At 40.9% G+C, this 14,588-nt stretch overlaps 1 protein-coding gene across 2 annotated transcripts in view; it reads left to right on the forward strand.

Moving 5' to 3' along the window:
• Nucleotides 1-3,174, forward strand: part of ccdc107 (coiled-coil domain containing 107) — a 23,205-nt gene extending 20,031 nt beyond the window's left edge. For both annotated transcript variants that reach the window (XM_005944957.1, XM_014340938.2), the window contains exon 6: nt 1,234-3,174. In XM_005944957.1, the coding sequence (XP_005945019.1) occupies nt 1,234-1,571 (338 nt within the window). In that variant the 3' untranslated portion in view covers nt 1,572-3,174. The remainder of the gene's footprint in view (nt 1-1,233) is intronic.
• The last annotated feature ends 11,414 nt before the right edge of the window (nt 3,175-14,588 follow it).

The following is a 14,588-nucleotide window of genomic DNA, read 5'->3' on the forward strand; positions in this document are numbered from 1 at the left end:
AATCTGCCACGAGCAACCTGGGGAGCAAATGAGGGAGCGAGTAGAGTAAAAATCTGCCACGAGCAACCTGGGGAGCAAATGAGGGAGCGAGTAGAGTAAAAATGCACCTTTACTCTGAAATCAGTGTGTTTACACAAGTGTAGATACATGAAAGGAGGCTGAATAAAAGTCATTAATGTTATTCATATAGCACCTTCATAGATAAAAGATCACAAAGTGCTTCAGACAGAGATGACGCAGTATAAAACAAAAACAGACAAAAGTTAACGAAATGCAATTTTAAAAAGATGTTTTTAGTTGTTTTAAAACAAAGCAACTAAAAACCTTTGGCTGAGCTTTGGTAGAGACTCTGCTCACCACAGGATTCGTTATTAAAAACCATTTCTGCAGATAATCAGCTGACACGTGTGATGTGTCGAAGCAGAAATACTACGCTCAGTGTTGGCGTCAGAGCTGACGGAGAGGAGCAGCCGCACTAACCTGTCATTCCCTGCATCATCGCAGCATGGACATTTAGACTGTCGGAGCAACAAAACGCCATCACAGCAGATACTGTTTAAGGAATCTGATCTCGTCTCCTTTTCTTTCTTAGCCTGAAACTGAATTCTGTGCCGCGACGCTGTAACATTATTATTACTACAAATTAAAGAGTGAAACTGAGTGACAGCACTCGATTCACTTCTGGCTTATAAAATTGTTTGTCTTTGTCTTGTCAAATGCAAAGAGGACAGCTTGGTTTGGGAATGTTGTGCATATGAACTTAACCAGCAGCCACACAATCGAACGCACTAATACAGCCCTGCTATAGCTGCATTTTGACTGACACCACCTTTCACGGGAAGTTGCTCTGTGTGCACACTGCTGAGAAAAGGCACGGAGAGATGTAACACTGAAATCCACCGCTCGCTGTAAAAACAAGATATATGCAGATTTTGGTCCTCCTGTCATCAAGTTTACTTCAGTTCTGCCGTGTTTCATTGAAACTGAAACATTGAAACTCTAGGCGCTCCTCCTATCACACACATTAGGTGCAAAATAAGAAATGCTGTTCAGTAAATTTGCTACAACTTTGCTGTAAATGTTTGGCAAACTTGAGTAAGTCGAGGTGTTGAACAAAAATATCTTTGAGTGGAACATGCAATGTCATGTGTAGTCCTGACTCATAAAGCTTATTGCTGGCTCTCCGGTACGTGCACAAGAAGAAATGTTCTTTAATCAGCTTCTTTGTTCCAGGTGGCGAGCGTAATCTGGACGACCTGATTGAGTCCCTTGGGGCAAGTGATACTTCAGACAAGCAGCCGTCCAGCGAGAAAGCAGAGCCTACTGCAAGAGTTTCTGAAGAGCATTCAGACATTAAGCATGAAGCAGAAGGTGAAGAGACGAAGGAAGTGAGACCAGAGGAATATGATGGAGACGAAACGGTGGAAGAATGTGACAGAGAGGAAGAAGAGGAGGAAGGAGGGTGGGAACACTCGGAGCTCATACCCTCTTTAGAAGCCTCACGTGAGACGGAGGAGATTGGGGCGGAGCAGCTCGTGTCCGGCCTCAGGCGACGCAACAGGCCTGAATGAACCTGGACTGTGACATTATTACAAATATTTATTCTTTAAAAATGCTTCAGATGTTTCCCAAAAGCCTGTCTGCATATTCATCAAGGACGTATGATAGAGTCTTTAGGAAAAGAAAGCCTGGTAACATGTTCCCGAAGATGGAGATGGCACTTTGGTCTGATCTTGTTTTCTCCTCAGCTCCACCATGAATTTAAAGAATCTTAGCAACAAAGACACTCAAGATTCAGCTTGTAGTCAGTTCGGCCTATAAAGGCAATGATGCCAGTTTGCAGTTACACAAGGTAAAAGGTTCAACGAGGCTGAACGCTCAAAGATTCCCATTAAAGAGTTTCCATGTTCCTAAAATGTTTTTTTAAATTCATCCTGTTGCATCCTAACAGAGTCTGTCAGTGATGCTACGCAGTCTAACTTTGTCTGCGTCCTGTACAGACTCAGCCACCGCACATTTGGCTTCTCTTCTTTGTGCTGTAGCGAAAATTAGAGACAACAGTTTGTTTAAGCTTTTTATACACTGATCGGATCTACTCCTGCCATTCATTTTAATTTTGCTCTTACTTGAATATTTAAATGCAAACACGTTGTGTTTACCTACCAGTGGGGCAGCTTGTGCCGGCTGTTTGCTCAGCCTGCAGAGACAAAGCACCGTGTCTGCTTGTGAGCCTGTTGTTCTCACCATGAAGCAGGACGACCGGACTCTAGTGCAGGGCTGTGCTGCCACCCTCAGATTGCTTTCGGCCTAGTTGTGATTTGACAGCTGGGTTCAGCTGCGCTCGTGCGGAGTCTGATAGTTTCAGGATTTCTTCCCCATAAAGAACATGTTGATCTAAATCCCCTCTGTGCTAATGGAAATGACCAAGTGCTGCTGCTGGATCCTTTTGGAACTAAAAATATGTCCAACGTGTGGAAAGTTGTTTATACATGAAAACATTGCATGTGTGACTTCCTTGTGTGTACGCGGTGAATGCACCACAATGACCCTCACCTGGTATGATAGAAACGTTTGACCTTATGTTTCATTTCTGTCAGCACGAGTCATCACTTTACCTCTTCTTGCTGTTATTTATTTAAATATTTATCTGATGACATTTTAACAGTCAGAGCTTACTGTGACGAGGCTCCTGTGCACCTCAGACTGCTTTTGGGTTCTCAGTAGTTTGAAGGCAGCTTCTCTTCTGTCTTTTTGCTGATATGAGCTAATGGCAAGTAGTACTTCCACAAATGAAGCTATGGTTATATTAAGCATGTGTGTGTGGTTTGCATCTAAATTTGCTCCATGTGGGACTAATGCCGATGTAGTAAAATGAATCGAATGACTTTAAAATAATAGAGGCTGCCCTGAGCGATGGTCTTTACTGTCTGTTGTCAGACCAAAGCACGACTTTGCCTTATATGTGAAGAAATAAAAAAACAGTTCTGACACCAACTACTCATCAACACGTTTTGGAAAGCACTAATGTCTGCCTTAACCTACTTACATGTTTCATATTGTTATGTTCCTATTATGCATATTAACATTTGTGTAATGAAGGTTGTGTGTTTTGTGTGTCTGCTGAGTCGTTAAACTTGGCTCGGCTTAGAATGAAATAAAAATAATTCTATGTCATTCTTTGGTTCTGCTTGTTTTCGGAGTTTCAGTGAATATGAAATGATGCTGGATCATTCGATGTTTTCGTCTTCATGTCACTTATAAAGAAGTTTTCATCAATGGTGCGACACACACATATAACACTGCCAAGACTCATAGCCTTGGCCAGCTACTTGAAGAGATACGCCAGAGAGATAGAAGGCAGGAGAATAAACCAGCTGTTCTCTACAGAACCATCCAAGGTGTACTCTCAGTGGCAGGGAACAATATGAGAACAGCAAGGCTCGAGACAGAGGCTGTGTCCCAATCCAGCGACCACACGCTTCGGAGTACGCATTGAAAGACCTATTACGTCACAGCGACGCGACGACGGCTGTCCCAATCCCAAGTGTACTCCAAATGCGGTCTGTCACTGTCGCTACCCGATCCGTAACGGAAACTGTTAGGTTTTGTATTGTTGATTGTCATTTATGCTTAGAAATATCTACTTATATATGCTTAGAGTTTTATAATTAGTTGTAGATTGGTAGAGGTTTGATCCTTGATAGTCTGCAAACTTTGTGTGCATTAGAGAGCACTCTAGGAGTATAAGAGAGATCCTATCTTCTCTTGTTATATGGTATAGCAAACACGTATATCTCTTTAAGTATAAGAGCCTTTTGTTCAGATGGACCTGCTAGACTCCTGGCACCAGCTTTGGGGAGTCTTCACAGGGTCACATCTTGACCTCACACAAATCACACCACACACACACACACACACACACAAAGGCAAGGTACTCTTTGTGTGTATGTAGACGTCATATGTTAATGAACCTATGCATATTCATGTAACCTCAATAAAAGAGCAGTGTTACGGGAGAACGGACGAGAGCAACTGGGGTCAAGCGAAGGAACGGCGTTTGTCCGGTTCTCTCCCGTGCACGAGAAACATGAAGAACTTTGCCTACTTCGTGTCTTGCTTTGCGGTGTAATTATATTGTCTTCAACGTTCCAGCGAATAGGTTCAAGCTACAAACCTATCAGAGACCTGATCCGTACCCCGCATGTCCAAAAGCAGAGGTGTGGACTCGAGTCACATGACTTGGACTCGAGTCAGACTCGAGTCATTAATTTTATGACTTTAGACTTGACTTGAAAAAATGTTCTAAGACTTGTGACTTGACTTGGACTTTTACACCAATGACTTGGGACTTGAATTGGACTTGAACCGGTTTACTTGAAAAGACTTGATATTTCACCCCAAATATAAAATTTAACATGCATATTATATAGAGATTGAAAATGTGACGTCATTCAGGGTAAACCGCAAAGGATTCTGGGAACTCGTGGCAAGAGGTACTAGCGCACGCAGGCTTTCAATTGAAATCAGTCACACAGCGATAAAAAGAAACACAAAAATGTCAAGAAGCTGTTGTATTATTAACTGCAATAGCCGGTCGCATGACAGCCACGGGAAGCCGACGGGTAAAGAGATCGGTTGTTATCGGATTACGTCGTTGAAGAGAAATTGTTCGAGCCATGTTTCCGAAGTAACAAAGAGGCGACTGGATTGCAGCCATTCAAAGACCAAATATAACGTCCCAGAACACTCCAGCTCACAGGTTAGTCTGCTCCAAGCATTTACACAAAGGTCAGTGTTTTGTAGTAGTTAATACGTCATTTTTCTTAACATAATTGGTGATATAGGTTACAAGCAAGTCTGGCGCTGAACAGAAATTGTCGCGCTATGCTCCTTTGTTTATTGTGCATAAATAGTGAATTGTCCTGACACAATATTGCGTTTCGCTTCTGTTATTATGGTACATTGACAAAAACATATACTTTTATTCACAGGATAAAACAGTTGTTTTGTATCACTAATTGCCCAGTACGATTACAGCATACAATATTATTGTCACTGCTACATTTCTGTGATGCTACCAGAAATTATTTCCACTACTAATTAATTACCGTTGAGCTCAAAGGTCCTATTAATAAACGGTTAACGAATGTGTATTTATGAAGACGATTTGTGAGACTGGTAAACTTATGATACGTACGATGGTCTTTCGTTCTACACGGTGCATTTCAAGGTCCTGTACCCATCCGTCGGTAAACTGTACCTGGGCTTGTTGCAGTGACCGGAAGTTACTAAACTTCATGAGTGTATGCACTCACTCCAAGAACCGTATGATTATAAATATGCATATAAATATGCTACGATGAGATAGCTGACTTCATCTAACTAGCAAATGTTGTCCAGGCTACGTTGGTGATGCAGTTTTTTTTAAATATGTATGATATTTTTGTCATGCGATTTTAAAGCCGGTCCTACAAGCGCATCCAAGAATAACATGCAGCTTATCTCAGAACTGTCGGTGAAAATTATTCTTGGAGCTAGGTTTAATTGAGCTGCATTTTAAGAGGTGCAATTTCACAATTTGTGTATATTTTCTAAGTTCACTATTTTGTCATGTGTTGAGAAAAACACAGATTTAAAAATCACATGGTCTAATATTTACATTTAGCATAACTGCAACATTCTTTTTTTATTTTTTTAAAGACTCGAAAGGACTTGAAATTCAAAGTTTCAGACTTGTGACTTGACTCGGACTTTTACACCAGTGACTTGAGACTCGACTCTGACTTGCCTGACATTACTTGAGACTTGACTTGAGACTTGAGGATAAAGACTTGAGACTTACTTGAGACTTGCAAAACAATGACTTGGTCCCACCTCTGCCAAAAGGCCACTGCTTCCACTCGAAGCATTTTACAATAGTTACAGGTCAGAGTATCTGTTAAGATTTTAAGAATAATAAATATCTCTTAAAATGTTTCCAATAATGAAACATTTCAATATAATATAGACAAAAACGAAAAATAAAAAGATAGTTACGGATCAGGACTCCCGATCCGTACCGTGCATGTGCAAAGTCGGACTGTACAAATCGGGTCTACCCGATCCGTACCGTGCATGTGCAGGGGTTTTCTTCTTCTTCTGTTTTGTTTAATGGCAGTTTACTAGTGATAGAATTTCCGGCTCTTTAGGTTGTTAGGCCCTAAAAAAATGCACCCTTTAAAAGCTCTAAGGGACCAAAACGTCCACGCCCCAAAAAGTGCAATAAAAATATTATATATTCATATTTTTTTCCACTTTAAATTGGTCAGTCTTTTAAAACTACTTCTCCCTGAAATATTCATATAAATTTTTAATTATATTTTCGTTGTTTTAACCCTCTAAATCACAGTTTTATTACATGAGCGCACTGTTTTTTTAGCCCCAAAAAACAAAGAAACTAAATATTTTCCATAAAAAACATTTGAAGTAATATTCGTTTGTTATTATAATTAGGCCTTTAGATGGACCAAAGATTGGCACCAACATTCATTCTGATCAATTACTATTTTTTCTAGGAGCACAGTAAATGTAATATAATGGTGATCATGTTTTCACTTTTTGATTATGTTAACTGCTTATTAGCATTTATTATTTACTTATTGCTTATTACCACTAAATACTATTACCTTGTTGTGTTCTAAAATTAAAAAAAAAATATGAAAATAAAAATACAAGATCACTTTGAACCACAAAACTTTTATTTTTAGAACTTTAGAACAATGAACATATACTGTTTGGAATGGGGAAAGGTATGAGAGATATGAGAAAGGGATAAAGAGTGAGAGATGGGGGCTGGGGGGGGCAGTCCTGCTCAGGTGGAGCAGTTGCTGCAGATGGTCAGGCTGTGGTCCTTGCATGCGGCCTTCCCACATTTGCAGCAGGTGGTAACGACCCTCCTTTTTCCTGCGCAAAGGTCACATCGCTTCCTCACCTTAGATTTGATGGCTGCAGAGGGGCCTGGAGAGGGACCTGCAGCAGCAGCAGCACCCTGCGCATTTTTCACAAATGGGAAGAGCGGGGAAGTCGCTCTCTCTTGGCAATGTGCGGTTGAACTAAGGTTTCTCCAACCTCCTCGATGTAGAGCCTCCTTCTGTAATACAGCTTTGCTTTGCTTTTCTGCCAGGCTGGGTCAACCGCGGTCCACAGGACGTAACCATTATAGAGCGAAATGTCGATCAGGTGGTGGAAAAGGGCTAACGGCCACCGCCTCGTTCACCTTCAACAGGTGTAGGTGGCAACAGCCTAATAAAAAAACAAAACACACACACACAAAAAACATTAAACCTACGTATATTTTACACAAGAATATATGAGCAAGAATGAATAAATTCGTGCGCAACTGATGCGTAATGACACCTACCTGATCGAGTTTGTCCACACCTCCCTTGGATTTGTTATAATCCTTTATTATGTGGGGCTTTCTCTTCGGGTCGTCGCATACTCCTGGAGTGCGGTGTTTGGAGCTCAACAGGAGGACATTTCTGCCGCGGCGGGGGACGTATGACACGGCCGTGTGCGTAGTAGTGAAAGCAAAGACGGAAAACACTCCTCTCCCCCTTGTCTGCAGCAGTTGTGGCGGAAGCGCGGGCTTGTTCTTCCTAATGGTGCCAACCAGGGTATTTTTTCGCCTGAGCAGCTCCTCTGACAGAGGGAAGGAAGTAAAAAAATTGTCACACGTGACGCTGTGTCCCTGGAGCCCCTCTGTCAGAACCACTCGCATCCCCTGGTTGATCTCGCTCCCACCGGCTGCTTTGCCCGTGTAGAGCTGCAGTCTCCAGGCATAAGACGTCTCTACGTCGCAGACCGCCCATACCTTCAGACCATACTTTGCTGGCTTTTTGGGCATATACTGCCTGAAGGTGCACCTCCCTTTGAAAGGAATAAGTTGTTCATCCACACAAATTTCCTTGTTTGGGCAGAACATCATCTGGAGGCGATGGGTCCACATATCCCAGATTTTGCGAAATGGACCCAGTTTGTCATCACGGTGTCTTGGTCTCGAAAGTTTGTCATCGAATCGGAGAGCGCTGCTGATGTAGTGAAACCTTTTCTCGGACATGGTAGCATGGAGAACATTTTATTCCATTTTTGGAAATCCACCCTGCTGATTCTTCCTCCATCTCTCCGCTCTCATTTTCAGACTCTGATCCATATGAGTCGGAACCGGACTCCAGCTCCTCCGTTTCCTCCTCCGAAGAAATCTCCGCGTCATCCCCCGAATCCTCGGTGGATGATGAGGCGCTATCCTCGCACTCGGGGTCCAGGATCATTTGCAACGCTTCCTCCGTGTTGTACCGTCTTGCCATTGTGAAAAAGACTACTCCCGCGCTACTGCTCATTCTTATAACCACGGCTTTAGTGCAGCTGCATAAACAACCTGAGCTTGCAGACAAAACAAGTCTAATTTGGCTTTGGTATTAGTTTTATATTTGATTTGTTTGCATTGCAGTGTGGACTTCAAAAGGAGAAAAAACGTTTGAAATTAGACACACACTCTTTGATTCTGAGGTTAGACACACACTCCTTTATTTTTTTTTAAGACACACCCACATTGATAGTGACCCAAACTCATCATTTGAGCATAAAGACACTGCGGTAAATGTGGGATTTTCCAGCTGTAAATGTTGTATTTTCCAGCAGGCGTCAAATGTGAAACAAGGGCGCCACCTGGTGGACAAATAAAAAAGAATTACAATTCTAAGACCCCTGCTTCAAAGTCACAGTGAAAGTGAAAAGATGACATTTAACTTGATGGTAATGATTGGGCAGTGAAAAATAGCGTTTATAATGGGTTTCAATGGGGCACAAATGGGCCACTAGGGCCTTAAGAGGATGTGCATTATTAGCTTAGCCACTGAAGCTAATTTAAGGAAGTCAGACTTAAATTTTGAAATAAAATTATACCAAACTTTTTTTGTAAAATTTGGCTATATTCCATTCAACACAGTGCAAATGGCTTGTAACCGGAAAAAGAAAGCCACAAAAAGTCCCCAGGGCCTTTTTATTTATATATGTTTATATATAATATATGCGGTGGCCCCTACAGACAAAGCACGTACAAACTCCAAAAAGGACGTAAAAATTCCAAAACACATTTCTAGCCTTAACTGAACTTCCAAAACAGAGCTACCTAGACACTTAAATTACACAATTGAAAGCATATGTGTTTGTGTATTTATACACAAGCACTCATATATATTCAAATAATTCAAAAACATTTTCATTTACCTGTTACTACCACACACTAAATCCGATCGTTGGTACTTGCTGGCTTGTGTAGCCACTAGGTAACAAAAGCTCAACACTGCGCCCTAGCATCCTGGAGCACTTCTGTTGTGTTTTGTACGTGTTTCGGAGTTTTTACGTGTTTTAGAGTTTTTACGTGTTTTGGAGTTTGTATGTGCTTCTGGGTTTGTACATGCTTTGTCTCTAGGGGCTACCGTAAATATACTTTTATTTATTCACTCCACATAAAATGTAATAAATAAATCATATAATACAAAAACCAACTAGTCACAGTTCAACTTAAATAACACAAAACACTGCAAACCACAACACAATTAAATATAAATTAAAATATGAAAACAAAAAGAAGATGCATATTTTGTCAGATGGGCCTGCATGAATAAACTTTCTGAATCCTTTATCATCTGCAACTGAAAATAGTTGTGGATGATTACTATACCTTTCTAATGTGACGTTGTTGTCCCTGGCTCTCTCTCCCTCCAGCAGAGTGAAGCTGACCCCCCACCCACTTGAAACGTAAAGGCAAATAGCCGGAGCGGTTAGTGCTACGTTTGTGCAGATTTGTGCAGGTAAAATTAGCGTTTGCGCTGCTACGGTTTTTGAGATATTAAACTTTATTTTATAGGTCATTCAAAGGTCACCATCCCCCCAGACTGCTCCAAAACAAACCAAAATGGTCTACTTTTTTAGTGCTACGTTTGTGCTGATTTGTGCAGGTAAAATTAGCGTTTATGCTGCTATGATTTGAGATATCCTGTTATGGTTTACTGCTGAAAAATGTCTTTTTCATATGACCTTTCACTTTGTGTGTTCACTTGTTCAATAAAGTTCTGTTAAAAAAACCCTCTTGTTGTATTTAATCAGCTAAATTTGTAATGAGTGTATTTTTTTTAAACTTCAATTTCTTTACTTCAATCACTTTTTGTTCATAAAACCACGATGCAAATGCTTGAGTATTTACTTTTTTCAGAGTGGATTAAAAAAACTTTATTGAAAACTACATTTGAACATTTTACACTCCCATGAACACTTTTTGAGAAACGAACAAGCTAGCAGTCTTTTGCATCAAATACACATTTTCTGGCAGAAAAAATATTATTTGGCATTACTGTGTCTGAAGGATTCTTAGAACAGCGTTCAGCTGATTTCTGAACAAGGTAAGCTTACATTTAAAATACTGAGGTTTTAGTTACTGAGTTAATACATGATATAGCTAACTGTCTGGATCAAAAGGATTTTTTTTCAATGTTAAACATTTTCAAAAATGCCCAAGAAAAAAGTTTCTAAGGCTACGTTCACACTGCAGGCGAAAGCGCATCAAATCCGACTTTTCTGACCCTATGCGACCCATATCCGATCATGGTATGACAGTGTGAACGGCACAAATCCGATATTTTCAAATCCGATCTGGGTCACTTTCGTATGTGGTGCTCAATCCGATACATGTCCGATGTTTTAGAAAGCGACTGCTGTTTGAACGGTCAGGTCGCATTAAATCCGTCTTTTATGTCACCGACACAAGACAGACGCCAATTATCAGCGCCAGAGAAGACATCGCGAACGCTTCACGTGTAGATATCAGTGAAACTGTTGGGAAGACAATGTTGGAGAAACGTGAACATTTTATTTGTACTGTATAATCTGCAGATTCTGACAGAAATCTGCAACTATCCTTTGAAGCACCGCTCCTCTCTAAAACAGCAATAAGGATCATTATTAGGTTAGTTACATTATTATGTAAATAACAAAATAACTTTATATTACAGTTTTTTTTAATTGGTATGGTACTATTTTCACAACTAAAGTGTGCATTTTCAAATCTCTCAGTACAAAACTCACATTCGATCACATTTGTAACACCACTAGTCATCCTTCCAAATCTGATGTCATGAGTTCATTGTATTTGCACATATTTTCATTCCACGTAACCATTGTTGCAGAACACATGATCATTGTGATATATTCTGAGAACATTTGCTTTACTCACCCAAACAAAACAGTAAGATCTTTTTTCAACGTAGTACTTTTACCAATCATTTCATACAGGAGCAAATAATACAAGGTAAGCGTTTCAAATTGTCCTTGGTGATGAATGAGTGTAACTGAACTGTAAAACTTACACGAAAAGAAAATATACACATATGTTCAGACATAAGAAATATATTATTAATTATTTTATTTTTCATCACTTTTATACAATTAATCAAGCCGGTCATTAACATTGGGCCATAAGTTTTCATCAACATCACAGTGGATGTCTTCGTTGTTCAGGCACCGTGGGAAAAATCTCCTGGCATGACGAATCCAGGCTTGACATTGCTCAGCAGTTATATCACCACAAGCTTCACACATGGCTTGAAGAAGGGAGACATGCTCATGGGGATGGCGATCATACACCTTCCACCTCCATGTAGAGAAGAATTTCTCAATTGGGTTGAGGAAAGGGGAATCATGGTGTGTTTGAACACCATTCCTGAACCAGCTGTGCATGGTGGAAGCATGACATTGTCCCACACAACAACATAGACGATGTCTTCTCCCTGACAGGCCTGCCCCAGTTCATTTAAAAAAAAACTATCAGGTGTTCAGTGTTGTATGACCCTAGAGCTGGTCTACAGCCTACCACACCATCTTCAGATATAGCTGCACACATTGAGATGTTCCCCCCACGTTGTCCAGGGACGTGGATGGTAGCCCAATAAGGTTACGTCCTCTGTGTCTAGTTTTTGCCAGATTGAAACGGCCTCATCAACAAAAATATACTTGTGATGATTCACAGCAGCGTCCAGCTCCATCACCCTCTGTTACAGTAATTGCATGCCAGTTTAGTGTTGTACCTGAATATATTCTGAACGCAGTTGTTTCACCTGGACATTGTTCCTCTCAAAAGGAACTTACAAATGACCAGACAACAATCAGTCAAGTTGAAAATCCATGGACATAATGAATGATTCATTGATTAAACATTAAGATCGGTTGAATTAAATGACAGAAAAATGTATTAAACTGAATAATAAGAGATGCAAATCAAAAATTTTATAGTGATAACATTATGAAAGGCAGTAACTGTGAACGAAACATTTATTTAGATGAAACACTTATTTTGTGTAGTGAAAATGATATTTTGTCATTATGTGTATTGTACTAACACAATTGAAAATATGCTGAAATGTTTGAAAAAGGTGCACTTTTGATGATCTGTTGTGATATAAGTACTAAGAGTTTTGAAAATGTACCAATTGCTTGTGAAAACTGCGCCAAACCAATAGAAAAAAACTGTAACGGCCATCATCAAACAATACTGTTTGCTCTGGGTCTAAACAGAGCGCGTTGTGTGTGACGTCTTCTTTTGCGCATGCGGCCGCTTTGAGCGTTCACACTAGAGCGCGTTTGCTGTCGCATTTTATTTGTAGTGTGAACGAGCAGACAAAAAAATCGGATTTGATCAAAAAATCGGAATTGAGCATTAAGACCTGCAGAGTGAACGTAGCTAAAGCACTTTAAAACATGTAGCACACTGGACTAAAGTGCTGTACAGTACATGGGTTAAATACTCAGACTCAATTTAATAAACTCACAAATTCAATAGCTCCATCTTAAAAACAAAAATTCCACAAAATATGAAAGTGTAGATTGGTGGAGAACTCTGGGGGAGGGGTTGCTCCTGGCTGTATACAGTGGGGCAAAAAAGTATTTAGTCAGCCACCGATTGTGCAAGTTCCCCCACTTAAAATGATGACAGAGGTCAGTAATTTGCACCAGAGGTACACTTCAACTGTGAGAGACAGAATGTGAAAAAAAAATCCATGAATCCACATGGTAGGATTTGTAAAGAATTTATTCGTAAATCAGGGTGGAAAATAAGTATTTGGTCACCTCAAACAAGGAAAATCTCTGGCTCTCACAGACCTGTAACGTCTTCTGTAAGAAGCTTTTCTGTCCCCCACTCGTTACCTGTATGAATGGCACCTGTTTGAACTCATCATCTGTATAAAAGACACCTGTCCACAGCCTCAAACAGTCAGACTCCAAACTCCGCCATGGCCAAGACCAAAGAGCTTTCGAAGGACACCAGGAAAAGTATTGTAGACCTGCACCAGACTGGGAAGAGTGAATCTACAATAGGCAAGCAGTGTACAACTGTGGGACTCATCGAAATGAAACCAAACACGTAATCCCCGACTGGGCTCCACGTCTCTCCGTGTAATGATCAGAGACGGTGAGCAAGATCCCAAACACACGGGACCTGACTAGAGAGCTGGCCAAGTACAAGGTCAGTACACTCACGAGGGATAAATCGCAGGAGCGTGTCAAGCAGATGCACCCGTGAATTCAGACCATGAGATAAAGGTTGGAGATGCATTCAGAAACCAAAAACTTGTAAACCATCGGAGAAAACGTCTCAGACATTGTGAAGCATGGGGGTGGAAACATCATGCTATGGGGCTGTTTTTCTGCCAAGGGGACAGGACGACTGATCCGTGTTAAGGACAGAATGAATGGGGCCATGTATCGTGAGATTTTGAGCCAAAACCTCCTTCCATCAGTGAGAACTTTGAAGATGAAACGAGGCTGGGTCTTCCAACATGACAATGATCCAAAACCCTGCCAGCTCCATAGCAGACCCGGAGGTCGAGGGTCACTAGAGCTGCCGAGAACAGCGGACTCCTGACAGGGGCGGATCTAGAAGCGTGGCATGGGGTGGCAAGTGCCACCCTAAAATGATCCCTTGCCACCCCAAGACGTTTGTTTTGTGTGTGTGTGCTTTAAGCGTTTTGTAAGGACAGCACGAAAACTAGTAAAGAAAGGAAAAAAGCCACCACTTTCTCTATGGTGGAAAAATGCACCATGTCGACCAATTAAAAAAAAGTCAACATGTGGGATTTGGTTGTTTAGGAAGAGGGAAAAGTTTTGGGAGTGACGGTAACGGCAGCAGAGAGAGCGAGCAGTGAGAGAGTTTAGATGTGGGAGATTTGTGACGTTTAGTGTGGAGTGTTTACTTAGTGTGTTGTTTTTGTAGTTGTTCTGTTGTGTAGTCGTTTTGTTTTGTGTGTCAGTGAGGGCACTAATGAATGTCACAAAGGCACATTTGAATAAACACTTAAGTAGAAACCAGCGGAGTGATACGACCTGCTGTTGTCGGGCCTGCAGGTTTGTCCCTGTGCTCTTCTGTCTTTTGGTGGACAAACTTGTTTTTACTGGCACACATCATTTGTGGGGCATCTTATTGCAACACCTGATTGTTCTCTCATTTTAGTTTTAGTAATATTTTTAAATGGTTGTAGAAAATGAAAAAAAACACG

Source organism: Haplochromis burtoni, unplaced genomic scaffold (assembly GCF_018398535.1).
Source record: "Haplochromis burtoni strain Fernald_Lab_line unplaced genomic scaffold, NCSU_Asbu1 Contig_427, whole genome shotgun sequence".
Taxonomy (NCBI): Eukaryota; Metazoa; Chordata; class Actinopteri; order Cichliformes; family Cichlidae; genus Haplochromis; species Haplochromis burtoni.